This window comes from Chrysemys picta, chromosome 22, assembly GCF_011386835.1.
Source record: "Chrysemys picta bellii isolate R12L10 chromosome 22, ASM1138683v2, whole genome shotgun sequence".
NCBI lineage: Eukaryota > Metazoa > Chordata > Testudines > Emydidae > Chrysemys > Chrysemys picta.
Window position 1 is genome coordinate 14,960,005 of NC_088812.1, and position 27,904 is coordinate 14,987,908.

A 27,904-nucleotide genomic window follows, 5' to 3' on the forward strand; every position below is an offset into this window, starting at 1 on the left:
ATATGAGAGGCCACAGTTGTGGGACCTTCCCACCGCTTGATAGACGCACACACAAGGGTCAGGAATAATAAAGGTGCCTTTATTGAAATATCTTGGGATTTTAAACCGTGGGTGGCCAAATGTCTAGTGCTAAGAAGATGCCGTGAGTTAGTTATTGCTATTTCCTCACTGGCCCTCCCCAGAGAAACGCCCTTCCTGGAATAACAGGATATCGAGGCCAACCCCAGGGATCAAGCCTTGTCACGTCAGAGCCCACGCTAGGCATGGGCAGCTCAAGGGGCTCCCCATTTGCTTTTTATTATAAGATCTTGCCTGTTTTAGTATTGGGAGAAGGGGCAAAAAATTCTGGTTTAGGGCCCCCAGTGGGCTAACACCAGCACGGGTCACCATCATGTGCCTTGGGGACAATCACCAGTAACCATGCATGTGGCAGACAGAAACCACAGCGTTGCCAAGGAAGTGAGGGAAGCAAATCTTTTGTGGATTCAGCCCTAACGAATGGTGCATTGATATAACCAGCAGCATAGGTAGTGGGTGAACCACCGGCTGGGGGAGGCTAGCCCCTGGCCGCCCCCCCAACCTGAGGACCCACCCCCCCATCCCTGCCAGAGCCCCCCTCAGCCCTGGAGCACTGAGTGCATGCCCCCCCCAATCCCCAAGCATAGGGTGGGCAGCACGTGGCCCCCACGCCTGAGCACAGGGCAGGCGGTGTGTGGTCCTCCTCAGCCCCCCCCCCCCCCAAAGCACAGGGCGGGCAACCCCAGTCCCAGCTCCTCTTGTCTCCCACCCCCGAGCACCAGGTGGCACGGCCCCAGTGCCCAGAGCCCCCCAGCCACCCCAAGTCTCGGCCGCCCTAGCCCCAGCATGCTGCTTCCCTGAAGAGGACGACCCTGGGGGCAAGCAGGGCTTCAGGGTCCAGGGAGGAGCATGGAGGGGGCCACGCTGGGCTGTTTGGGGAGACACAGTCTTCCCCAGCCTCTGCGATGCGCTGCCCTGCCCATGCCCAGCAGAGCCACACAACAACTCCTGCCCCTTCAGATTCTGAGCCCGAGTGGTCAGAGCAAGCCCCCCACCTGAAAAGCTTCCCCAAGGCAGCTGGGCCTTTCCAGGGGCTCACCTGGTTTGCAGGAAGGAGGGTCTCATGGGGCTGCTAAGGGATTAAGATCCTGATTCACCAAAGCACGGAAGCCCATGCTTAAAGCTAAGCACACGAGTGGCTGCAGACATTTCCATTGGGATTACTCAGATGCTTAAAGCTAACCACGTGCTCTCTGGAACCTGGCCTTCACTGAGCATAAATGCCGGGGTTTTGAAGCATAAGGACAAAACACCCCCAACTATGCTGCAGTGTGTTCAACCAGTGCTTCACTATTTGTTTTGCCAAACAATTCGGGACAGCAAATTCCCTGATATTTACGGCGGGGGGAGATTCAGGTTTCTGTACTTTTTCTAAGGGGCATGCAGCAGATACTGTGGAATCATCAACCTGAAGCTTGTTCCTAGGCCAGCTCCATTAATTCCCACTTACATTCATTTTGTTTTGAGAGATGGGTTTTCTCTCCCGTCCCCACATGCCCCGTTGCAGTTTGACATTCTGAATCAGATGGACGCAGCAAAGCTCTCTCTGGTTACAACTGCAACGTTACTGCGTTCAGAGAGACATAAATAGATCCTGTTTCCCTCCCACTCCGCCCCAGCCGCTTTGATGCGCTGGACTCATTCGGAGGAGATGGGTCTGATAAGCTCTTGGGGGAAAGCTCTCTTCTGTAAGAGATCCCGGTTCACCTTCCAGTCGCTCTCTTTGAAGCCGGTCAGAAATCCTTCTTCCTGGGGAGAAAATACAAACCTGGGTCAGGACCAGGAGGAAGAGTGGAAAGGAATTTCTAAGGCTGAGTAGCAGGAAAATGTTCCCGACAGTGAGGTCTGTTGGACTGTGAAAGTTTCCCAAAAGTTACAGGGTGGAGACATGGTTTGGGACATTTAAAATTAGATTAAATGCAGCAGTACAGAATAATCCTGCATTGGGTCCAGAGAGATGGACTGGGTGGAACCTATCCAGTCTTTCCCATTTAATGATTCAAAGAAGAGTTCTTTGCTTTAAAGTCACTTAGGATGTGTGGAAACCCAGTTCCCGTTAATTCTAACTGGGGGTTTTGAGTCTATTAGACAGCTCTGAAAAATCTAGCTTTAATACTGCACTTCTCTTTCGTTTTACCCTCTTGCGACAGCATCTTCATCACAGAGACAGTACACAGATTCAAGGGTGCCGATGAAGGAACCAATTGATGAGCTGAGTGGGAAATGGTTTTTCTATCCTGTGAGTTTGAGGGTTTGAAATTTTTTTCCTGTCTCAAATCAGGCTGAAAAGTCAAAAGCTCAAATTTTTGCAACCTGATGATGCAAAATAAATTTTGGACTAAGTTCATTAAAATGTTTCATTTAGATTTCGACTTTAAAAAAAAAAAAAAGCTTTTAGTAACAGCTAACTAAAATTTCAAACCGAAAAGTTATTTTGAGCCAGAAAACAAAACTTAATTTAGAAAACATTGAAATGGGCCATTTCAACAATTTTAAAGTTTTTTTTCCTCCAAAAACGTTCTAATCAGATTTGTCAAAACCAACCCTTTCCCGTGGAAAAATTTGTTTCTGTGAACCGGCATTTTCTGATGGAAAAAACGTTTCATCAGAAAATTTCCAGCCTGCTCTACCAATCTGCCTTTAAATCTCTTCACCAACAGGAAGTGACTTATCAGCACCAAGGAAATAGATTAGCAAGAGGAGGAAGGCGCTGGGAGATCAGTTAATGATTGACTGAAGCTCTACCTAAGAGGAATGATAAACAGATGCATGCTGCTACAGGCTCTGTGCCTGCATTTTATTAGGCCTTGTGCTCATGGGAAAGTTGCACTTGTATAACTGAAGGTGTGAATTTAAACCGGCGCAAACACTGCACAGACACTTTTAGACTTGGTCTGCCCAGTTCTTTTACTAGTATAATGATGTCTGTTAGGCTAGGTCTACACTACCCGCCTGAATCGGCGGGTAGAAATCGACCTCTCGGGGATCGATTTATCGCGTCCCGTTGGGACGCGACAACCGATCCCCGAATCGACGCTCTTACTCCACCAGCGGAGGTGGGAGTAAGCGCCATCGGCAGAAAGCCGCAGAAGTCGATTTTGCCGCCGTCCTCACAGCGGGGTAAGTCGGCTGCGATACGTCGAATTCAGCTACGCTATTCACGTAGCTGAATTTGCGTATCTTAAATCGACTCCCCCCTGTAGTGTAGATGTACCCTTAGAGGTGTGATGATTTTTTTTTTTTTTTTTTTTTTTACTCAAAGTTCTACCCCTAGTGTGGGCTTATAGTTATACCAATATGGTTTATTCCCCTTCCTCAGGGCCAGCTCCAGGCACCAGCCCAGCAAGCAGGTGCTTGGGGCGGCCAAAGGGAAGGGGCGGCATGTTGGGCTCTTCAGCGGCAAGTCCCTCGGTCCCTCTCCGAGGGAAGGACCTGCTGCCAAAGAAGAAAGCAGCGTGGTCGAGCTGCCGCCGATCGCGACTTTTTTTTTTTTCCCCCCTGACACTTGGGGCGGCAAAAACCCTGGAGCTGGCCCTGCCCTTCCTGTGTGGTATACCTGCACCCACCCTAATGAGAGTCGTATTGCTTTAATTATACCAGTATAGTTAAAGCAGCACATCTTGTGTGTGTGTGTGTGTGTACTTAACCCCTTAATCCAGTTTAAGAGTGGTTTACTTCTGTTTAGCTCAATGGCTTTGCTGCTATAGCTGTACCAATATATTAAACTGGCAACGCGCTCCTAAAGTGGACGCAGCTTATACCAGCAAAACTGTGGTTTCACTAGTGTAACTTATTCCAGTGGGCCCCCTCCCCCGTGAGAGAAAAGTGCAGTTTTGCCGGTATAACTATAGCTACACTAAGGGCTTTTGCTGGCTGTATTGGTCACAAATCACACCTCCGACTGACATTGCTATGCCAGCAAAAGTTTTTAGGGTAGATCTGGCTTTAGTCAGTTAGAAAGAGGTTTAATTAAACCAAAGTAAGAGCATCCGCATGCCGCCTTTTGCACCGGTTAAATTGTCTTTTTTAAACGGATACAATTTAAAGTTAGACTGTGAAGCTTTCCCACGTAGACAAGCCCTTACATACTGAGAGAAGAGATTGCAACAGGATCATGTCAGGTCCCGCATACTGTGTACGTGAACAGGAAATTGCCAAGACATCCCATCCCCCATTATGGAATAGTCAGGCCCTTTGTTTTCAGTTTTTACCGATTTTTACCAAAAGTTTCCCGGGCTTTACAAAAGCCATTATTTGGTTTTTACCAATTTCCCCCCCAAATTTTGGAAGTGCCGGAAATCCCACGAACCGCCTCCCCGCTCTGGAATGAGAGATGGTGGCTCGCTGTTACCTGGCCCTGAGAGTTGGATACCACCAGAATTATCTCCCCTTCTCTGAACTGCAGATAATTTTCATCATCTGATGTGTGAGTCTGGATTGCTTGAGCCTGGAATGGGAAAGATGGGATTAGTGAGAAGTTACTTTCCTTAGAATCACTGACCCTTTCCCCACCAGCAGGATGAGATGGTACATGGTGGAATTTGGATACATACATTGTGTCAGAATGGTGCAATTGTCTTTTGATAGCCACATTCCATACCATGTGTAATTGCTTAATCAGCAGGTCCCTTTCAGATGACACCCCAGGGAGCAGCACATACACCCAGACTGGGAATACTGCTAGGAACGGCTGCTGTACATTATTGAGGGCACGGACGCCAAAAAAAATATGCATCTGAAGGCAGAATTTGGCCCTGGGAACCAATTTTTTTTTTTAAAGTAGCGATGGAGCAGGCAGGCAGGCAGAACGTGGATTCCCCTGGGATTATCCTGCCTGAAAGTCCGAAATTTGTGTGTCCCTAAAATGTGAATGCAAAGGGCGGCTGCTGGTGACATCTGAGGAGGGCAACAATCCCCCCTCCCGCAAGCTGCTGATTACATCACACAGCGGATTGCCATCACATTGTTCACTCTGCTTGTGTGTGGTGTCGCTTTCCCCTATCTGTCATCTGCACTGTCTATAATTATCAGCTCTTCCTGGCAGACACGATTTTGTGTTTGTACAGCACTTCCCACAAAGGGGCCCCAGTCTCGGCTGGTTCCCTAGGCACTACCGTAATGTGCATGCTTAATAACAGTAATGAAGAATATTGACAGAGGCCAGGATTACACTACAGAGTTTCATCAACATGGTTCTGTCAATCAGAGGTGTGAAAAAAACACACCCTTGACTGACAGAGGTATGTCGGCAAAACCCCCTATGTACATGCAGCTATACCAGAAAAAAAGAGTCCTTTTGCTGGTATGGCTTATGTTGTTGCGGTTTAACTATCCTGGGAAAATAACTCCTCTTGCTGGTATAAGCAGTGTCTTTACTAGGAAGCACTGCTGGTACAGCCGGTGTAGTGTCAACAAGCCCCCTGGCACCAGCGAAACACACAATTCCTTTGCTGAAGGTCAGCCTTTGAATCAACCCCAGCTGTGTCATTATTGGGAATTCATATTAGACTAGCACTTAGAGGCCCCAACTGGGATTAGGACCCCGGTGTGCTAGGTGCTGTACAACGCCATAGGATGAAATGGTCCATGAAGAACTTACGGTCTAAATAAATAAGACAAAGGATGGGAGGGGAAACAGAGGCAAGGAGCAATGTGCTCAAGGTCACACATCAGGTCAATGAACAGAATCCTGGTCTCCCGACTCCCAGGCCTGTGTCCTAGCCACTAGACCAGCTCTGCTCAGCCTTATGTTACAGCAGGTAGTTGGTGTTTCTTAGACTATAAGAACGGCCAGACTGGGTCAGACCAATGGTCCACCTAGCCCAGTATCCTGTCTTCCAACTGTGGCCAAGGCCAGGTGCCCCACAGGGAATGAACAGAACAGGGAATCATCAAGTGATCCATCCCCGGTCGCCCATTCCCAGCTTCTGGGACTAGGCTAGGGACGCCATTGATGGACCTATCCTTCATGAACTTACCTAGTTCTTTTTTGAACCCTTTTAGAGTCTTGACCTTCACAACATCCTCTGGCAAGGAGTTCCACAGGTTGACTGTTGTGTGAAGAAATACTTCCTTTTGTTTATTTTAAACCTGCTGCCTATTAATTTAATTTGGTGACCCCTGGTTCTTGCGTTATGTGTAGGGTGACCAGATGTCCCGTTTTTAAACGGACAGTCCTATTTTTTGGGACTTTTCTTATATAGGCGCCTATTACCCGCCACCCCCTGTCCCGTTTTTTTCACAGTTGCTATCTGGTCATCCTAGTTATGAGAAGGAGTAAATAACACTTCCTTATTTATGTTCTCCACACCAGGCATGATTTTATAGACCTCTATCATATCCCCCCTTAGTTGCATTCTTACCTTGAAGAGGAAGTCCACAGGCAGCTCATGACTGCTGTTGCCTGTTTCACCATCTGGGGTGAAGCCAAACATGATCTGAAATTAGAAAGACATTTTATGGGTCCGGTTACTCTAGCTTCTTTGCCCATACACAGAACTATCCCTTTGGCTGGCCCTCTTGGGCTGCTGGTGGCGTCACAGACAAAACAGAAAGCAATTTTGCAAAATAGTTTTTAGAAGATACGACGTAGGAGCTATAGTTGGGAACCAGAACTAATCCGGTCTTTCGGAGTCCCTGCTTTCTTCAGTGGATTCCCAGATCTTCTGTTTTAGATCCAGGTGCTGCTACTCTTACATGGCCAGCAGCCCTCTGGAGAAACTGAGACTACACCCAGGGTGAAGCACTAACAATTGCGTGTCAGGATATAGGACAAGTTGACCCTGCAACATTTCCACTCCTCAGTCAACTCCTATCAAGGAAGAGATTCACAGGTGCAGATCACTAACGGGGAACGCTAAGCAGCTTCATGTCCATCGGAGGAGCTTTGCACACAGCACGGATCATTTGCTCCTCACGGGGAAAGCCACAAACTTGGGTTAAACTTTGCTTTATCATCATCCTATCACTCGTACTGCAATAGCGTCTAGGAGCCCCAGTCACGGACCAGAACCCCACTGCGCTAGGTGCTGTACAATGACAGCGATTGGATGCAGTTTGTTTCCTCCCAAATAGGCTCTCTCTTTTTCACGGCTGATAACAAGCAGCACGACTAGGCCAAGCGAGTGTGCTCGTTTTTAAACATGTGCTGACTGGAAACACCTTTTGCTGTGGTTTCGGGACAAGAGAGGCACAAACCCCACTATAATTCAGCAGCCGTTGGGTGCCTAAATCCCTTAAATTTTATGAAAATCCCAGCCTTCCTGTGCAACAAGAGCCTGGGAAATGGATGCGTGAGGGAGAGGCTAAAAATACACATTGATCTTCAGGGCACTTGTGAGCACTTCTGGGTGTGGGAAAAAACGTCATATTTGGGAGGGCTGGAGACATCGAAGGGAGCCATAGGGAACATATCGTTGTGTGAGAAATGACTATCCAAACACAACTGGGTTTGGAACAAAAGGAGGAGGAAACTAGTCTTATTCAGCAAATACTTTCCAGTTAAAAAAAAGCAAACCACATCATGGAGTGACCCAATTTCTTGCTGCTGGGAACTGCTCTCCTCCCCGCATTGTCCTGCAAGCTGAACAGGGGAGCCTTGGAAGCTGGGAAACTTGCAACATATTTTGCCATGAGCAAATTGCTTTTCAGCTGCAAAGGCTCGTGTAGGCAACAGACCCAGGTGAGTGTCCTGATACAGGCCCTGGTTGTCAGTAACATTTCTAGCAAGGACAAGTACAATTCAAACGGGTCTCCTCTCTGGGTCCTCGCACCTCACGCCCGGCTTCTCCAGTAGCCTCCCTTTCATCTCCTCAATGCACCCGCTTGCTCATTACTCCCATGTTATAGCAGATAGCTGCAATGACTTTACTTCAGGCCACTGGTCAGCAGCCAAACCCTTGTCCCAGATTCCTTCTGTTGTCTCTTACCTGCGTTTCAGTCACCGTTGGGGAAACGTTTAGTTCTTCCATGCTCCCCTCGCTGTCCCGGTCCTCTTCGGCCTCCCTGCTTGGCTGGCAAAGGGTCCGCTCAGTCTCGGGTTGTGGCTGCTTCTGGCCTTTGGCCCGTTCCTCTGCTTCGGGTGGACTGGAGCCACTGGTGCTGGCTGGGTCTTGATGGACTTCGTGGACTGGGGTGGGAGGGGGAGAATCTTTGTCAGGAGGGTATGTGGCATTTTCAGGGCAAACTGAAACCTCACCGAGGGGCATCCCGTTTCCTGGCTGACTTGATTCTTGCTGGGGAGCTGGGGGTTGGGTATCTCCTGATGGCTCCATCTCCTCTCTCAGGTCAGGTGAAGGGGGTGCTTGCAGAGATGGGATTTCATGGCTCGCCTGGAGTACAGAGCATTCATTTCCCCCCTGCAGTTCGCTAGCGTCGGCCTCAAGGCTCTCTGGAGTCTGGGTCTGGGCTGATGCACCATCAAGGGGCGGCGGAGACGTTTTGGCTTTGCACACCACCTCCGCTATAGCGGCAGATAGAATCTCCACAGCCGTAGCTGCTGCAACATCTTCAACTCCCCTGGGTTGATCCCGAGTCCCAGTTTGATTTTCATCCTGGAGTTCATTGGCACTGGAAGACTCTGCCTCCACCTCTGCCGCTGACCGGGATTCTCTCTTGTCATGCGTCGGAACAGCAGGAGAGGTCGGTGTCTCATCCTGGATTTCACTGGCACCAGAGGACACGGACTCCACGTCTGCTGCTGACATGGAGTCTCTTTTGTCGGGTGTCAAAACAGCAGCAGGAGACGCCGGCCGCTCATCCTGGATTTCGCTGCCACCAGAGGATGCGGCCTCCCCCTCTGCTGCTGAAGAAACCGATTCTCTCTTGTGACACGTTGAATTGTCAGGAGGCAGCGCAGGGGTCCCATCTGCAGCATCTCCCAGTGATGTGAAAACGACAGGAGGACGACTCACCGGGGAGGAGATGACCAGCGAACGCCTGTTACTGCATTAAAGAAGACATCGCTTTTACTTGCATAGGCCGTTCTTTCTGTGACACAGGTTACCTATCTAAGTACTTTGCACCTACTCCAGGACGCTGCACCCTACATTAACACCCCCCCCCCCAATGCATATAACCCCAGCAAGAGTACGACCGGGCTGTAGGCTCCAAACAGACAGACTGCAACAACCAAAATGCACGTTTCCTAGATCCCCAGACGTCTTTAACTAATCCCTGTGTAGTGACCGTCAGCTTGGCCTTCACCAGGGATTTCCACAGCTAAAGCATGAGCCTCTAGGACGAACTAAAGGATGAATTCCCCTAGCTTTGAACTGCAGCAAACTTATTCTCTCTGGGTCAGGCCCAGAGTAGGGGTGTGAGGTCTAAACCACACCTTAACCAGTGGGTTATATTGGCTGAAATGTGTGAGATTGCCACAGGAGGGCAATGACTATACCCACTTATTTCAGAGTAGCAGCCGTGTTAGTCTGTATCCGCAAAAAGAAGAACAGGAGTACTTGTGGCACCTTAGAGGCTAACAAATTTATTAGAGCATAAGCTTTCGTGGACTACAGCCCACTTCTTCGGATGCATATCGAAGAAGTGGGCTGTAGTCCACGAAAGCTTATGCTCTAATAAATTTGTTAGTCTCTAAGGTGCCACAAGTACTCCTGTTCTTCTTTATACCCATTTAGATTTCTCTTCACTTCCCAGCGATAACACTATAAAAATCCAGTATCAAAAACACACACGTTGACCAGAGTACGTCCGGCCAGGAGTTCCACCCAGGGGTATCTTAGTCAGGGGTTCTGAGGAGTCTGCTCCAGAGACAGAGGTGAAGATTTTTTTTTTAAAAAAAGCGACTAATGATTCCGAAGTGCCAACATTTGAGACGCATTTATGGGCTCTGATTTTCAGAGACCAGGCACTCAGCAGAGTTTGAAAATCAGGCCCCATTAAGGAACCTCAGCCCAGACTTCTGAGGGTTGAGGCAGCTCCCACAATCAATAGTCCGATTTGAAAATCTTGGTCAGAGTCTTTGTTCCAGTTTGACATTCATATCATTATTTTTTGTGATTTACTGCATTAGATTTATATTCATTTGAAGAAACAGGAAACCTCAGAGAATCCTGGCTTGAAGGCATAGGAGAACATTCTCCATAGCTCCTAAGGCCTGGTCTACCCTACAAATTTAGGCCGATGGAAGCCACCTTATGTCCACCTAATAATATATGCATCTACGCTACCAGGTCCCTTCTGCCAACTCAACACTCCTGTAACATCCACTTAATTACTCCACCTCTGGAAGAGGCGTAGCATTTAATTCGCTGTTGAGGGGTCAGCAGAGAGGCAGCATAGACGCATTAGTGACACATTAGAGAAGCTTAAGTTCCATCGCAAGTCAATGGAAAGTAGGAGCTTGACTCACTTTAGGTACTTTTGAAAATGTTCCTGATCTAACATGGTGCCCAGCGCTCCCCGTGTTTGAGATTTAGCATCCCTGTAGACCTCATCTCCCATGAGAACTGGAAAGCCATTTACCTGGACACCCCTTTAATGATAAAGACCTTGCTGGAGTGCTGCTTTTCCAGTTTGCTCATCACCTCATACAAGTCGTGGTTCAGCTGAAAACAACGGGAGAGAAGCAAACATCAGAACCTACAATGAGATGATACGTCACCGCTTTCTCTTCTTGTAACAGGGAGAATTGGTTCAGATGGTTTCTCTTCACAGCCCTGCGAGCATGGACTTCTGCTCACCCCCTGTCTGAACCACTATAACATGGACTAGCTAGACCAATGTTTCTCAACCTTTTTGATACCAGGGACTGGCTTGCTGCCTTCCTAAACTGTGTCAGGGAAATCTCAGGGACCGGCAAGGAGACTGCCACGGACCGGTCGTTGAGAAACATTGATCTAAACGACTCAAGACAGGAAGTTGCTTCTGGAGGAGCCCCATGGGCAGCGGGTATCAAAGGCTGGGGGAAGCTGAGCCCCCCCAAACAGCCCTGCATGGCCCTGCCCATGCTCTGCCCTCAGACTCCCTCCTTCCCAGTGCTGCACTTCAGGGTGGGGTGGGGGGGCTGTGCCACCTGCCCACCCACCCACCCAATGCTCCGGGACTGGAGGGGGGCACCACCCACCCGGTGCTCCGGGACTGGGAGGGGGAGGGAGAGCATACCACCCGCCTGCCCTTCTGGTGCTCTGGGACTGGGGGGCACTCGGGTGGGCTGGGGGGGGGGGGGAGAGGTGGGGCCTCAGGCAGGAGGGGCAGGTCAGGCTGGGGGCTAGCCTGCCCAAGCCCGGGGTTCACCCACCGCCCATGAGGAGCCCTCTGATTCTCCCTTCCCTTCATTTGGGGCTGCATTTCCCGCCCCCCACATTCTCCAAATCTTCCCTTTAACCAGATCATAACAAGAACCAATGATTGGACCTTAAAGCCAGACAATTTAAAATTGTAAATCAGGCAGACATTTTTTGAACGGTGAGGGTGATCGAACCATTGCAAGAAACTACTGAGAGAAGTGGTATCTTGAGGTCTTCAGATCAAGATAGGACGCCTTTCTGAGATGCTTTAGTGAAACACAAGTACGCAAGACAAATCAGACTCCTGAAAGGGGGACAGGAGTCTGGAAAGGTTGAGAAGCACTGACGATCGAAGAGTCCCTTTAAAAATCTATGACTATCTATGAGAACCCCGTTCACAAGGCTCTTCTGACAGCACTGGGATATGCTAGTGACAAGTCTGGTTAACACAGATCGTCCGACAAACAAGAGAGCAATATGTAGAGGGAACACAAATTCCTTGGATAAACTGACAAGGCCAGTGAGGGAAATCTCTTGTATTGGACCAACTTCTGTTGGTGAGAGAGACAGGCTTTTGAGCTTCCACAGAGCTCTTCTTCAGATCTGGGAAAGGTACTCAGAGTGTCACAGCTAAATACAAGATGGAGCAGATTGTTTAGCAGAAGCTGTTAACACATATTTCAAGGAAACATACAAGTTGAAGTGACCTGTTAAGACCTTTCCAGTCATGGTGGGAGGCAGGGCCGCCGAGAGCCGGTTCGGGCCCCAGTGAAAATTTTTTTTCGGGCCCCCCAGCAAGGACGGACCGGCTAAACAGGGCTGGGGAAGCCAGGCCCCCTTCCGGACCGCCGGGCCCCAGTAATTTGTACCGGCTTCCCCCCACTCTTGTTGGCCCTGGCGAGAGGAGGGAAAATACAACTAGGACCAGAGGTGGGTGACTACAGAACCCGCAGATTATTTTTTTACCTTCCTAACTGTCCTCTAGGTGGCAGCAGAGGGTGATTATTGTTAATGCTCAAAGGAACAGTTTTTAAAGCAACTGAGACCCCATTACTAGGAAAACACATCTTCCGTGTGTCATTTAACAGGTTCTTATTTTACGGGCCAGTCTCTCACCTTACTCATCTCCTTATAGAAGATGTCTCTTAAATTGGAAATATTCTGGAAGATGGTCACGTAGCAAGCAATGCGGCTGTTCAGAAAGAAAAACAAAAATGCAAATTGAGTCATGCCATGCAATGAAAGGAACAGAAGGTGAAAAAATGAAAAGAACAGGTTGGAATAACAATTGGGTAATCGATGAGCAGAACAACTTACCCTTAGGCGGTGATGGAGTCTCCATAACTTGACGTCTAGAGATCAAAACTGTCTGTCTTTTTAAAAAGAGATGCTTTAAGACCCTAACTTCTGTTTGAGCTAATGCAGAAGTTACTGGGTGAGGTTCCTTGGCCTGGGGTATGCAGGAGGTCAGACCTGATGTCAGAACGATCCCTTCTGGCTTTTAAATCTAGGACTAGTAATGCTAATCACTCTGCACAGCTGTGGATTCTCTTTGTGTGAGATTTCACATCACTTTACAGCCAGAGCACTATGAAGCTTCAGGTTTACTGTAGCCATTTTAAAGATGGGGTAACTGAGGTAGAGAGAGATGAATGGTCTTGTGGGTATATGGCAGAGCTAAGAATAGAGAACAGGAGTCCTGATTCCCTGTCCATTACATTAACCCCTCAACTATACCTGCTTTGCTTTCCCAGCTGTCTTGGTGCTCCATGAGCTGGGTATGTTCTCCGTGTGACTTAACTAATCGAGCTGGAGAACTGGCAAATTGAGCAGAGCACTGATGCAAAAGCTACCACATGCTGCCAGTGGAACTGGCTGGTAGGCAGGAGTAAAGTGGCACATCTGACTGGTCCACTTTTATCTCCCCCCCCTTGTCTCTTGAATGTGCTGGGACTGGCATGACTTCACCAACACTGCAAGTAACTGTTCTACTGTGCTCAGGTCTCCATCTGTAAAATGGGAATTACATTTCCCTGACAGGGATGGTGCGGGTACATTTGTGAAGCACTCGCATAGTATGGGGATGGCCCCCAATCTAAGAATATAGATCACAGACATCATACTCCCCCTTTTGCAAGTAGGGAAACTGAGGCACAGATCAGTTAAGTGATTTGCCCAAGTGCATACAGGAAATCTGTGGCAGTGCCAGGAATAGAACCTGGCTGGAAAACTTAAAAAAAATATATATTTTTGTTGTTGCAGTCGAAACATTTTTGCGAAAACGCATTATTTCGACTGGCCTTTGACGGAACGGCTGCTCAGGTCCAGCATGGACTTTCTGAAGCAGGGGAGAAGAGAGACAGAACCTGACTTTTTTTGGATCCAAAACGGACATTTCAACCCAATTCCATGGTCACAAAAACCTTTGAAAGGTTTTAGTTTTGTTCCAATGTGGAGCAAAACCTAAACTTCGAACCCTTGAAAGTTGTTACAAAATGGAATGGTCATTCTCCAGTCTACTGGGATTTCTATTCTATATAGGTCCTTATACAGTGCTCATCATTGTAACATCTGAGGACAATATAAGAACTTATACGGAGATCTAGTGTCTGAGACCTAGGGCAGAATCTTAACTGTAAGACCATGATGGAAACTAGCATTAACTACTGCTCTTGGCCTGGTTCTCTTCCAATACAAACTGCTTACAAATTAAAATGAGTAAAACGTGTCAGTAAATTAATATAATTTCTAAAAGCCATGGGTATGGCAGGGAGTTGGGTATCAAAAAGACACTGCAGGATGACAGGGGGCACGCACAGCAGCGCTTGCGAACTGATAGATCCTATAGTTTCCCTCCAGTTTGCGTAGCCTTTTATCGTCGCCCTTTCAAACAAAGAAACCTACAAATGTAATTCATTGTATTAAGAAGAACAGGAGGACTTGTGGCACCTTAGAGACTAACAAATTTATTAGAGCATAAGCTTTCGTGGACTACAGCCCACTTCTTCGGATGCATATAGACTATGCATCCGAAGAAGTGGGCTGTAGTCCACGAAAGCTTATGCTCTAATAAATTTGTTAGTCTCTAAGGTGCCACAAGTCCTCCTGTTCTTCTTTTTGCGGATACAGACTAACACGGCTGCTACTCTGAAACCATTCATTGTATTATTACACAGGACATCGGCCTCATTCTCATTTGTGAACCTCTACTGCCATCTTTTGGTCATTAATCATCGGAACTTTTCAGGGACAGCTCTCAAAGCACTTTCTCGAGAGAGCGCTCTGTGTATTAGTCCCACAACAGCGGGACAAAGGAAGGTGAGGTTAAGGGCACGTTTTCCAAATTTGGCTGTGAATTTTGGGTTCCTGTTTTGGAACACTTAATTTTAGGCGTCTTAAGGCAGAGTTCAGCGTCTAACTTCAGAGAGCGACATTTTGGCCAGTGTCTTTCCTTAGGACACAATTCTTTGGTAAAGCAAGAGGAGATATTTGCTTGCGTGCTATAGATTTGTTGAATTGGATTGTGTATCACATTGTTGCATGGCTTGACAAGACGATAACTAGCCTTGGGTGTGGAATTGCTTCATCTAGTCTCCCCACCCACCCTGTCTCCAAAACAGGCAGCAGCCAGACCTGGGACCAACACCCTCCACCCAATTCAGCTCTCTGTGGGGTGGGGAGAGAGGATGTGGTTTTAACATGTAAGATTTGAGAAGCTGGGGGTTAGAAACTAGAAGGGTGACAAGGACCCATATTCATTAGAACTCCAGATTTTAACTCACATCAGATTAATTTTTTTTTTTGGTAGACAAGTTACTCTGTTTTTCTTAATCCCCAGCAAGAACCTCGGAATTGAAGGCGTTTAGTATACGGGTCAAAGATTTACTCATACTTTCCTCCAATCTAGATGTGAACACTAAACCCTATTGCCTATCAGGGAAATATACCAGTGGGATAAAGGAGCTCATTCCCCAGGTAGGTTTCTCTGCCATTCAGCACCCCTGCTATGACCTGTCTCTGCCATAGCGCAGGGCGGCGGCAGGCTGAATTTTGCTTGTGAATTAAGAACGAGACGCTCTCTGTGTACCATGGAAATGAACATTTTGGCTCCCCCAGATCCTCCTGATTACATGCAAGTTCTCCTAGATTTAACTTGCCCTTTTTACGCTGCTCTTTAAAGCAGGGTGATTTTCCGGCTGGTTTAGCAGGCAGGGACGGGACGTTACCTGTTATAAAGAACGGGGAGCTCCTCTCGAAGTTCTTTGTTAAGATCCTCAAACACAGCCTGAGCTTTGTAGAATTCCTCTTCAGCCTGCGTGACGGAAGGGGACAGCAATGTGCAGGAGGCATTAGGAAAACGGACGAGCTGAGCTGTCGAGGTGAGAGCCGAACTCGGCGCTACAAGAATCTTTGCACACAGGAGCTCCAGATACGCTAGGTAATTGGAAGTCCCTTGGGCAGCTAGAGCCAATCCTGTCTCAGAGACTGGCTTTAAGGCCCCTTGAGATGCTTATCTGGGACTCACCCCAGTATTCAGCATTGAAGGCACAAAAACCCTCGGCACAAATAGTTGCACGTGGAATGACACGAGCAAGTCACTTAATGAACCTTCTCCACAAGGGTCATTGCAGGCAGAATTATTTGCGCTGCAGATAGGTGCAGGTGCAAAATCGTGTCCATTAGGTGTGTATCGTAGGCCAGGGTGAGGCCCAACTAAAAGCCAGGACTGATCAGGGCCGGATGGAGCTGAAGCTCTGAGTTACATGGGAGCGGCTCCTAGGTTCTACTCTGCACGGGCAACCTTTACCTTTGCAATCTTAGCTTCATCCTTCTTCTTGGCATTCTGCAGCGCCTCCAGGTGATGCCTGGCGCTGTCGTAATCCACCAGCTTCCGTCCCCGTTTAGCAATTCGCTCCTGGTCAGAAGCCAAATGCATGGAAGGTGAGTTAGTTCAGGAGAAGGCCCTTAGCACAGTGAGCGATACCCTCCTGTTCTGTACCTTCGAATCTATCCACAGCCCTGCTCAAGGGTGTTGTTCACCTCACCCAGTCATACTGTACCTTGAACGCCTGGAACACCTCATGACCAATGTAGCTTGCGCCTAGCACACGGTGCATTGTCCCTACCACTGTGCTGTGTACGCAGTGAGCTGTGTAGTATCTGTTGACATTGCTGCCCAGGGCCCATCCTGTGCTGTTTACTGTGAATGCAAAGCCTCCTACTTTATTCTGTAGTGGGGTCGGGGTGCGACTTTCTGAAAATACAACCTACGTTTAGACTTGACGGTACCTTAATTTCACCAAATTGAGCCATGTAGTTCTCCATGGTTCTCACCGCCTGGTCGGCTAGTTTTTCCTCATAGTCTTCCCACAGGAGGTCATTGCTCTGGAAATAAACACACGTGGGACATTTGAAGGGCTGCTGTGTCCCTAGACTCTCACCGCCGCACTCCGTTCCCTAGACTGGTCCGGGTCAGGATGGTTCAGCGGTTGGAGGGCCTAGCTGGGATTTGAGAGACCCAGGTTCAGTCCCCTTGTTTGCCACAGGTTGCATGACCTTGGGCATGTCACTTAGCATCCCAGTGCTTCAGTTTTACACGTGAGATGAATGGCGGTTGCCTACCTCACGGAGGCGTCGTGAGGATAAATACAGGTACTATAATGATGGGTGCTCATAAGTACAATGACTAGATACAATTAATGCTTCAGGCTCGTCTTTCGAGTCAGTGGATCACTGAAGGCTTCATTATAAAATAAACACACCAGATAATTATCCTTCCAAATGATACGCCGGTGCTTGGGTCTGTGTGTGCATTTGTGTTTTCAATTAGTCAGTAAACCCCACAGAAGTCAAAAACTTGGTGAGACCTTCCAGGTGGATTTGGAGACTCAAGGCACAAAGCTTCTATTCATGTTAAGCCTCTGAGTTGGCTTTGAAAAGGACAGCCCCTGGTCTCACGCAGTGTTGGGGTAGCCGTGCTGCTCCCAGGATATGAGAGAGACACAAGGTAGGCGAGGGGATATGTTTTATTGGACCCACTTCTGTTGGTGAGAGAGGGGAGCTTCTGAGCTGACACAAAGCTGAAGAAAAAGAGGCTTTTTCCCTTCCACTCTGCATCAGCTTGGAAGTGTGTTTCTCTCACCAACAGAGGTGGGTCCAATAAAAGGTATCGCTTCGGCCATCTTGTCTCTCTAACCACTTATCTGTAATACCCACCGCCAGTCTAGCCAGCTCCTACCACAACAAGGCTCACTCTGAGTGTGGCTTTGAGGGGCTGCTGTAATATAAATCATCCATGCCTCCATCCACATGGGGCTACCTTAGGGAAAGTCCAGAACAAAGTGAAAGTTGCCTATTATCCTTTTTCTATACACCTTAGGTACTTATATGGTCCATTTGAGCATCTCAAGCTCTTTGATGTATTTTTTCCCCCTCACAACCCACCTGGGAGGTAGAGCAGAGCTATTATCCCCTGTGACGCATGGCTAGAAAGGGTTAAACATCCTGCAAAATAAGTAACCCACAGAAGACAGGTAGGGAGATAATTTTTGTGTATTTACATATGCATGAGTAGGGTGGACAATGAAATCAACAGTCCCTGTCTATGCTGTATTCTGATCATTCAGAGGTCAAAAGAACATCCTGTCATGTAAATGAATTGTAGACACAGGACATCTCAGTATTCATCTCTCTCTGAAATGTACTGTGAATGGTGGCGGAACAAGCAAATGGCCTTATGTTAATTTGTATAGCTAAGTACCAGTGATGGACGTCCTTCAAAGTCATCCTAATTACCTTTTGTTCCTTAAGGAACTCCAACTTGTCAAAAGACATGAAATTGTATAAAAGACCCTTGGGTCCGGATTCTGTCATCTCAGATCTGCTTAGACTTCATAGGGGAAGTTTGAGTCGCAAGACCGAGGTCCCAGTTATGCTGGTACGCCCTGAATGTGAGATTTGGACATTGGACTATAACCTATGCACTGAATTCTAAAGGAACTCTTTGCAACTACGAAGCTCACCATCTCTGCTATGAATCTGCACCTCAATGAATTGAGCTCATGTCTGTCTGTATATTGATCTTTTAATCATATTCTCTCTCTCTTGTTTTTTAATAAATTTTAGTTTAGTCAATAAGAATTGGCTGTAGCGTGTATTTGGGTAAGATCTGAAACATTCATTAACTTGGGAGGTGATGTGTCCGATCCTTTGGGATGGGTCGAACCTTTTCTTTTATATGATGAAATAAGATTTATAGAAATTTTCATCATATTTGATGTGGGTACCTGGATGGGGGGCGTGAGGCTGGATCACTTTAAGGGAACTGTGTTGTTTGGACTTCTGGGTAACCAGTAAGGTAATAAAGAATCTGTTTTATGCTGGCTTGGTAAATTTAAGTATTGGAATATCCACCCACTTTATGGGGTTTGGCTGTCCCATTCTTTGCAGTTCACCCTAATTGAGTGACCACAGCTAGCTCCCCACTAAGATCCCGGTCTCAGTGGCATTGTCGTGATTGGATGCACATTACCACAGGTTAAGGGTTTTGGGATCAGAACCACACGCTTGTCAAAATTTTATTTGGATATTGGTGAGTTTAAGGGTTAAAAATCAGTGACAGTGAGTGACCCATGATCAAGACCCTGACAGAAAAAGCCGGGAAGAATTGTGCTCACAGAGGGGGTTGTCTTTTAAGAAAAAGGCCCCAGAGCAGGAACTGAAAAATCTGTTAATTGCCAGTGATAAGGAAGCAGACCCAGGGAAAATGCTTACGTGGAGAAACCAGCAGCTAGAACTTGAACAAAAGCAAAAAAATATGGATATGGAAGGAGAAGCTGCTGAAAGAGAACACCAGTGTTTTGAACATGAACAAAGAATGGCATATATTTGATTTCAGGAACTAGAAGCTAAGGCAAAAGTGGACAGACTTAAGCTCCAACTCAACAGAATAAAGGAACAACAGGAACTGTATCATTCTGGAAAGCCAGCTCCTCTCAACAGCAAAGATGGGGATAGATAGGTAACTGAGGCACAAAAGAGGTTAAGTGACTTGCTCAGGGTCACACAGGAAGTCTGTGGCAGAACAAGGACTTGAACCTGGTTCTTCCAAAATACAGGCTAATGCCCTAACTGGACGAGCTGTCTTATTACTCCACTCTTCAGTGAATGAAGATTTTCTAGCTAGTGTTTCATGCCCAAGGGAAGATTTCATCCCATCTCTTACCTCCGCAATGGCTTTCAAGTCGCCATGTCCATCCCATTCCGCATTGTAAATTTCATGCAGGGTTTCCGACACTTTCTTGGAACTTTCGTGCATCACTGGAAGAGACAACCCGGCATGTGGCAAAACTGCTACCATCCCAGAGTCATTAGTATCCCTTAAGCCATCTTCATGGCTGCATCATTAAGATTTAGAGCTACCATTGGAGTTTCCCCGTGAAACCTTCACCCCCAGATTTACACACATCCCGTAGGAATAAAAGACCATAACATTAACAAAAGTCAGGCACCCAAGAGAATAAAACCCAAGGTGAACGTGGTAAGCAAGCAAGTTTGGGATAAGGGGAAAGTTGTCTGACTGGATCCAGGAGTGACTTCTTTTCTAAGCCTCCCAGGAAATTGCGATGCACAGTTCCCCACTGAAATGAATGGGATGTGTGTCTAAATCCCCTAGGAAGGCTTTGAAAATTTCAGCCCTAAGACTGTAGCCTTCCAACACTGGGAGGTATGGCAAATATAGGTAGGAAGGGTGGTCTGGTAGTGGAATTGGGACTCAGGAGACCTAGGTTCTACACCCAGCTCACGCAAGACACTTAGTCACTCTGTGCCTCAGTTTCCCATTTGTAAAATGGAGAGGATAGCACTGCTCTACCTCATAGGGGAACTGGAAAGATGAAGCCCATTAAGGACTGTGAAACATTCAGAAACTACACTGATGGGGCCATATAAAAACTTAAATAGATACCCATTTTACAGACAGGGCCAGTGAAGCAAAGCAACTGTCCAAGGCCACAGAGGGAGCTAGTATAAAAGGTGGGATTAGAACATGGTGGTGCCTGGCTCCCAGACCTGGTTTGGAATGCTAAAAAGTATCATACCTCTCGCTCTAAAACAAACGAGGCACTTAGTGTTGCCAGTCCTGCAATTTTATTTCAAGTCTTGAGTTATTTGATATTTTCCCTAAAGCCCCAGCTCCTGGAGTCATGTGGTTAGGTGAAAATCTCCGCTTTCGTTTAAAAAAAAAATGTTCCTAGACCTCATGGTTGCAGAGAAAGGCTTGAAAATGTGATCTAAGCATGACTCAAGAGATTCAGAAGCCAAATAAAAAGAACCTCCATTTTTTTTTTGTTTTAAATTCTCATGATTTTTAGGCCAGTCTCATGATTTTTTTAAGGCTCGGGGTTGGCCGCATGGTGTGTCAGCAGCGATGTGGCAGGGAGCCACGCAGCAAAAGGTAAATTTGAAGAAGGAACTGGAGCTTCATACCTTTCACAGCACTGAGGAAAGCCTTAAGGTCCTTGTAGAGTTTGTGGCCTTCAATCTGAAAAGCAAAGAGCAACAGGGAGGGTGCGTGTCAGCAGCTGGTGTTCTACCCTGCACTTCTACTACAAACAGCGAGAGGCAGAATTCACCGCATCGGCCACAGTGGGGAAGGGGAATGGAGCAGAGTGTACGAGTGGACTCAAAGAAATCTGCCCTGCTGGAATTCAAGCCGGGGCTGGTTACACCAGAGCGTGACTTGGAAAGAAAACCAGCCTCTCTCTCACCCCTCCCTGCCCCACTTCCACTCTCCAATATCTCATCAGACACCCTCTCCCCCTAGTTCCTGATCTACTCCCCTTCTGCTATATGGGAGATACCCCACCGCCGCTCCTTCCTTCATATTTCAGGAGAATCCCCCTCCCTCCAGATGTTCAGCGACCCTCCCCCCACATATCTCAGATGAACCCCCCCCCCATGTCCCTGCCCCTCCCATATTTTAGAAGACCCCTCCCCCACCCTCGGTCCCCATGTCTTTCAGGATCTCGTCTCCCTTCAGTCAGACCCAACCTGTTGCTGCTGGAAATCGTAAGCGCTTTGCTCGAACTGCTCATCTTTGGTTTCTACCGTCTTGCCCAGTTTCTGCAAAACCTGGGGGTAGAAAAAGACACCAAGTTTAAAAAAAAAAAATCTCCCTGGTAAAAACTCTTAATAAACTATATGGGGTGCTATGAAGTTCCCATTTTAATCTCTAAGGATGAGCATGTGCGGCACCTCGTACAATGGGCCATGATCTCAGATGGAGAATCTAGCCACGACTGTAATTAACAACAATTACTCGTCATTTGAAAGTTATTTCCTTGTAATCTCTCCTTCCATGTGCAGCACCGGGCACAAAGGGGCCCTGATATCAGCTGAGGCATCTAAGTGCTACTAATTGTATTAATATTAATAATTTGAAAATTATTCTCCTTTCAACTGGAACATGTGACTATTAGTAATTTTCAATTCTGCACCTAGGTTTATAGATTAAGGCCAGAAAAGACTATTGGCAGGGCCGGCTCCAGGCACCAGCCCAGCAAGTTTGTGCTTGGGGCGGCAGATCCTAAGGGGCGGCATTCCGTCCAATCCTAGGGTGGCACGGCCGCCCTTTTTTCCCTTTTTTTTTTTTGGTTCACCGCTCTGGCTGCCCTGTAGGAGGCGGCAGCGGCACAGAGCAGGGGAGCGCCCTGCTGGGAGTGGGCTGCGTGCTCCGTCTGCCCCAGCCGGTGCCAGGCCTGCAGCAAGTCCGGCAGCCTGCGTCCTTCCCTCCCTGCCGACCTTCAATTCACCTGCAGGCAGGAGCGGCGCGGAGCCCTCCCGGCAGGCGGTGCGGCGGGAGCGGCCGATTGGCGAGTGCCCCGGCTGAAGGAAGCCCTGGCCGCCCCCCTTCTCTCTCTCCCCCCCCCGCTCCCTCCCCCTCCTCCTCGCTAGCCAGGGCGTGCACTCTGCTGCCCGGGGCATGTCTGCAGCACAGGGAGTCCCGCTAGCCAGAGTGCAGCCGCCGCCCGCCCAGAGGCTCGCCAGCGCGGCTGGGGCAGGCAGCCGCGAGCCGCTAAGTAAGCGGCACTGAAATTTTGCACCCTGGGTTTTTTTTTTTTTTGCTTTGCCGCTCCTTTTTTTTTTTGCGCTTGGGGTGGCAAAAAAGCCAGAGCCGGCTCTGACCATTGGGATGATCTGGGCTGATCTCTTGCACAACACAGGGCAGAGAATTTGACCCAGCGTTTCCTGAATAGATCCTGCGACCTATTTTGAATCCTCATCTTGTGTAATTATTTTCCAAATGAATTTCACAGAGGATGCAGATTTAAAAGCTCAATGTAAGTTCATCTTTGAAGCAAAACAAGCTTGTGTTTGGCAAAAGCTTAAACTTGCTGCAGTCTGAGCCACCCACGCAAGATGACATGCGGTGGAATTTCAACATCCCCACTTTTCTCCGTTTGCATCAACGATACTCCAAAACAAATGAAACCCATACGGTGCACCCCCTAGTGGTGACTGGGCCATACATACAGATTGACGAGGTTTGCTGCAGCCTTGGCTAGCTCATACCCTTACATCCGGAGGTCCCAAGTCTGATCCCTGCTACTGACAACCCACCCAGGTGCATGACATAGTGGGGGCCTGTACGGGGATTTGAGCTGGCTTGGGGCTCAGAAGGAAGTGTGTAAGACGCGTCCATTCCACCGTGGCACTCTGCGCCCGGTGACGACCCATTCAGGGGTTCAGCCAAACGCGTACTGCACTTGGGTAAGCTCTGCGCACAGGCCTCCACATTCAGAAATAGGGACGTAAGCACATGTGTAAGTGCTTAGTTTAGGGGTCGGCAACCTCTGGCACACGGCTCACCAGGGTAAGCACCCTGGCGGGCCGGGACGGTTTGTTTACCTGCTGCGTCCGCAGGTTTGACTGGGGGCGGTGGGAAGCCGCGGCCAGCAGATAACTTGGCCTGCGCCGCTTCCCGCCGCCCCCATTGGCCTGGAGCAGTGAACCGCGGCCAGTGGGAGCCACGATCGGCCAAACCTGCGGACGCGGCAGGTAAACAAACCGGCCCGGCCTGCCAGGGTGCTTACCCTGGCGAGCCGCGTGCCAGAGGCTGCTGACCGAACAAGGAGCAATGGTCTCAAGTTGCAGTGGGGGAGGTCCAGGTTGGATATCAGGAAAAACTATTTCACTAGGAGGGTGGTGAAACACTGGAATGCGTTACCTAGGGAGGTGGTGGAGTCTCCTTCCTTGGAGGTTTTTAAGGCCCGGCTTGACAAAGCCCTGGCTGGGATGATTTAGCTGGGAATTGGTCCTGCTTTGAGCAGGGGGTTGGACTAGATGACCTCTTGAGGTCCCTTCCAACTCTGATATTCTATGATTCTATGTCCCCTGGCTTAGTTAAAACAGATGTTTTCGTGACTTGAGGCCAAGCCAGAGCAGAATATCCAGCACCGGCTGCCACTTCTGTGGGCTCAGTTTTCTCTTTAAATAATTTTGAGCCCAGTGTTGTCTGATGGTTCACGAGACTACATGGTTGGTAACATTATGAAGAACTGAAATAACTAGTCACACTGTACTCTATAAAGCGGAAGCAGCCCATCTGGAGTCCAGGTCAGCTAACTTCTCCCCACCCCAACATGTGCCGGTCAGTGACATGTCCAACCTCAGAGAACATCTGCACCTCCGAGCTTCTCTCTTCTCTCCTCTGGAGTTTCCCATCATTACTCACAAAATCCTCCTCCTCTTGAAAAAGATCCCCCCCCAATCAAATAGCTTCAATTGGATGAAGAGTGAAGTTCTGGGAAATTAAACCCAAATGGTGAGGAGCTTGAAATACAGAACATGGGAGGAAGCTAGCCTGCAGAAGTTGGTTTCTTTGAGAATCAGAGGTGTGTGTGTTTCCTAAATTGCAAGCCCAGAAGGGACCATTGTGATCATCTAGTCTGACCTCCTGGATAAAGTACAACTTATGCGAGAACTGCCCCAAAATAATTCCTTTGGAAGCATCTCTTTTACAAAAAACATCCAGTCTTGATTGAAAAATTGCCAGTGATGGATAATCCACCATAACCCTTGGTTAATCTTTCTAATGATTAATTATCTTCACGGTTAAAAATGTATGTCTTATTTCCGGCCTGACTTCATTTAGCGTCACCTTCTGCCCATTGGATCATGTTGTACCTTTCTCTGCTAGACTGGAAGAGCCCATTATCAAATATTTGTTCCCCAGGTAGGTACCGAGCGTCTCACCAGGAAGAGAGGGTTTCCCAGGAAAGCTGTGAAGGGACCACATCTAGACAGTTCCTTTCAGCAGGATCTGCACATATTATTCAGAGAGTAGCTGGCCCCAGATGTTTTGGGCAATGTGTAGAAATTCTACCCAGGTTATTGAACTAAATGAAATATCTACAAGAGAAGAGAGCTCCATCCAATGAGCACAGAAATAATTCAACAATCTACGATGCATATGTGGCCCCCATGATTGAGCGCCTCAAAATTTTTAATGTATTTATCCTCAGCACCCCTAGGAATAGTGCTAGCATCCCCATTTTGCTGATGGGGAATTAAAGACACAGAAAGAATAAGGGGCTTGTCAAAAGTCACCCCGGAATTCTGTGTCAGAGCGGTAGAGCAGGGAATCTACTTCAAGGGAACCTAAGAAGAGACAAAACACAATAATTTAGTCTCCAAAGACTTTTCCAAACCACTTCCTCTCTCTTCTCCTAGATGCCAAATGAAAATCCACGTTCTCATAGTTAAGCACACCACCACTTTCTAGCGCGCTCGAAAGTTTCTTGCCTGCGTTTGTGGTCAAACAAGAGCAAACGCCTTTCTGCATTTTCACACATCTGAATTCTGGAGGGGTAGAGCCAACGCTACGTGGGTGTAGCTGACGAACAGCAGCTCAGGCTGACAAAGAACCAAACTTGCAAACAGCCATGAAGGGTGGGGACAAGTTTTCCTAGTCAGGAGGTTGTACAGCTTCAAGGGTCCTTCCTAGACTGATTTAACCTGTTCCGGAGGGATAGCTCAGTGGTTTGGGCATTGGCCTGCTAAACCCAGGGTTGTGAGTTCAATCCTTGAGGGGGCGATTTGGGGCAAAAAATCTGTCTGGGGATTGGTCCTGCTTTGAGCAGGGGGTTGGACTAGATGACCTCCTGAGGTCCCTTCCAACCCTGGTATTCTATGAAGATCATTCCAGCTGGCAAGGCGATTTACAGGACAGTAAAATCTGAAACTGCGCTTTCCCAGAATAACTTTGCAGATGGTGCTCCAGATGCCTGCATGCAAATTTAGCACTAGAAACTGCTTGCAGTTTCGTGTCAGATTGACAGCCCTGGAGACCGGAGCCTTCTGGTTATCTCAGAGAACAAGTACAGCATGGACAAGCTTCCCCACCCTGCCTCTATTCTTACTTTGGATATATCGACACTGCAATCAGAGATGTCACTGCAGCACATGTCAGCTAACTTGGGTACCAATAGCAGTGAAGCCACAGTAGCTTGGGTTAGGGCTAGTTGCCCAAGTTATGTACCCAGGATCCTGGGTGGGCTCATACAACCTGTGGTGCCTTAGACTCCTAGAATATCAGGGTTGGAAGGAACCTCAGGAGGTATCTAGTCCAACCCCCTGGCTTCATTGCTCTTGGTACCGGAATTACCCGAGCTAGCTTTGCTCTAGCTATGTCTACATGTGCTGTGGTGAACATAAGAATGGCCATACTGGATCAAATCAAGGGTCCATCTAGCCCAGTAGCCTGTCTTCCAACAGTGGCCAATGCCAGGTGCCCCAGAGGGAATGAACACAACAGGTAATCATCAAGTGATCCATCCCTCGGAGCCCATTCCCAGCTTCTGGCTAATAGCCATTGATGGACCTATCCTCCATGAACTTATCTAGTTCTTTTTTGAACCCTGTTATAGTCTTGGCCTTCCCCACATCCTTTGGCAAGGAGTTCCACAGGTTGACTGTGTGTTGTGTGAAGAAATACTTCCTTTTGTTTGTTTTAAGCCTGCTGCCTATTAATTTTTAAACCTGCTGCCTATTAACACCTCTGATTGCAGTGTAGACATGCCATTGGAATGGAAGGATAATTCACCCAAGGTCCATGCAATCTTTGCTCCCGACTGAGACTACCAGCTGACCAGTAGGCCCCATTCAATGAGACTCCGATACTACAGAAAGATGGAGGCCAGTTAGGGCTGCTCACATGAGAGGATTGATAGGATGAGGCTCAAGGGAGCTAATCAGGGTTAAGTCATCATTTCTACTGCTGTAGGACCTAGAGAGGCCTTTAACAGGTCAAAACCCCAGAACGCTGAGCGCCATAGAAACTTCTTAGAAGACAGTTGTCCATTGGAAAGCAGCTGGCGATCACCCCTAACTGATTTCCACACAGGCCGCCACCAGCCATCAAATGTCACTCACCCTAAGGGGGAGAGTCAACACCAGTGACACGGAGGTGAAAGATTCAGCTCAGGGTTTCTGTGCTTTGGTCAAAGGGAGATATGGTGCTGGTCTGTCCTGACTTGGACAGCGTGGCTACGTCCTATGCCAGAGTGAAACAGGCAAAAACCCTACGCTTTCAGAGATGCTGCACTTAAAAAGGAAGAAATACCAAGGCTAGAGGAACCAGCACAGGCCAGCTCTATTTCTACCCACTTCCTGAGCCCAGCCCCCATCTCTTCCTGATACAGTTCATAAAAAGAGAGTTTAGGCGGTTGGCTCGTGCTAGCATTTCTGGAGTTAACTCCACTTGCCAGCCCTCCGCCCTGTTCGGGGCTTGCTCTCCTTCCAAAGGAACTGCCCTCAACCACTCAGTACTTGCAGGCCACCGCTACTCGGCATCATCATCCATGACAGACGCATTTTGGGTGACAAGGTGATGTGTTTTGGGAAGGTTTGGAGGGTAACAATGCAACTCAACTCCTCAGAGACCTTTGGCGGTAGATCGAATCAAGCCCCCCTGTAGTAACTGTAGGTAGCACTCCATGGAAGTTAAGCCAGGTAGAGATACAAGGTTAATACTCGCTCTATTATTATTATTATTTTTGTTAAGAAGAGCTCCAGTCAACAGAGTCAAGCTCACGGGGCGCAGGACATCACCCTTGCTATCATCAACGCAGCTGTCTCAGCACATTTCTAATATCGTTGAATTATAAATACCATAATGATTGCAAAAGCACTGGGAATTAGACACACACAGCCTCGTGCTCAGAACACGCCTCCCACTCACTCAGTTGCATAGCATGATTTCTCAGCCCCCTAAGAAGCTGGACAACTGAAAGGGGACGCTACGGTCTGAGCTGTCCTTGCAAAGGCACAAAGCAGTAACAAATGAATGAAGCGTACCTTCTCTTGGGCTCGGCTAAATCGCTTTTGGACCTGCTTTGCAAACTGCCCGGCTCCTCCCGTCTTACCATCTGCCATGGCTGTAGCTCACGGTGCAATTTCGGTTTTCAGTATGAACTTGTGGTTTTAAAGTTTTCTGGGGGAGGAAGTAAACAGACCGTCAGCTGCCACCATGCTCAGCATCCGCTTCAAATCAGATCAGGGAGCGTTTAATTTCCATTGCT

General features: G+C 48.1%; 1 protein-coding gene across 2 annotated transcripts; it reads right to left on the reverse strand.

Moving 5' to 3' along the window:
• Nucleotides 1-58: 58 nt before the first annotated feature.
• Nucleotides 59-27,836, reverse strand: BIN2 (bridging integrator 2). Of its 2 annotated transcripts, XM_008163026.4 has the most exons (13): nucleotides 27,681-27,836; nucleotides 21,375-21,455; nucleotides 20,811-20,865; nucleotides 19,549-19,643; nucleotides 16,614-16,709; nucleotides 16,132-16,239; nucleotides 15,551-15,636; nucleotides 12,441-12,516; nucleotides 10,561-10,643; nucleotides 8,007-9,021; nucleotides 6,441-6,515; nucleotides 4,430-4,525; nucleotides 59-1,827 (listed from the first exon to the last, which is right to left on the reverse strand). In XM_008163026.4, exons 1-13 carry the CDS (start codon nucleotides 27,756-27,758, stop codon nucleotides 1,717-1,719), a joined length of 2,055 nt encoding a protein of 684 aa, XP_008161248.2. In that variant the 5' UTR covers nucleotides 27,759-27,836; the 3' UTR covers nucleotides 59-1,716. The 2 variants fall into 2 exon arrangements, with proteins under 2 accessions (XP_008161248.2, XP_065431988.1); XM_065575916.1 differs by lacking the exon at nucleotides 16,132-16,239.
• Between the last annotated feature and the right edge of the window lie 68 nt (nucleotides 27,837-27,904).

Excerpts from the sequence above, each read along its gene's own strand:
- BIN2 (XM_008163026.4), bottom strand. The coding sequence starts at position 27,758 with ATGGCAGATGGTAAGACGGGAGGAGCCGGGCAGTTTGCAAAGCAGGTC. Across the intron at positions 16,240-16,613 it reads CTCAATTTGGTGAAATTAAG|GAGCGAATTGCTAAACGGGG; the intron begins GTACCGTCAAGT and ends GCTTCTGACCAG. Across the intron at positions 12,517-15,550 it reads CTCCCCGTTCTTTATAACAG|CCGCATTGCTTGCTACGTGA; the intron begins GTAACGTCCCGT and ends CTTTCTGAACAG.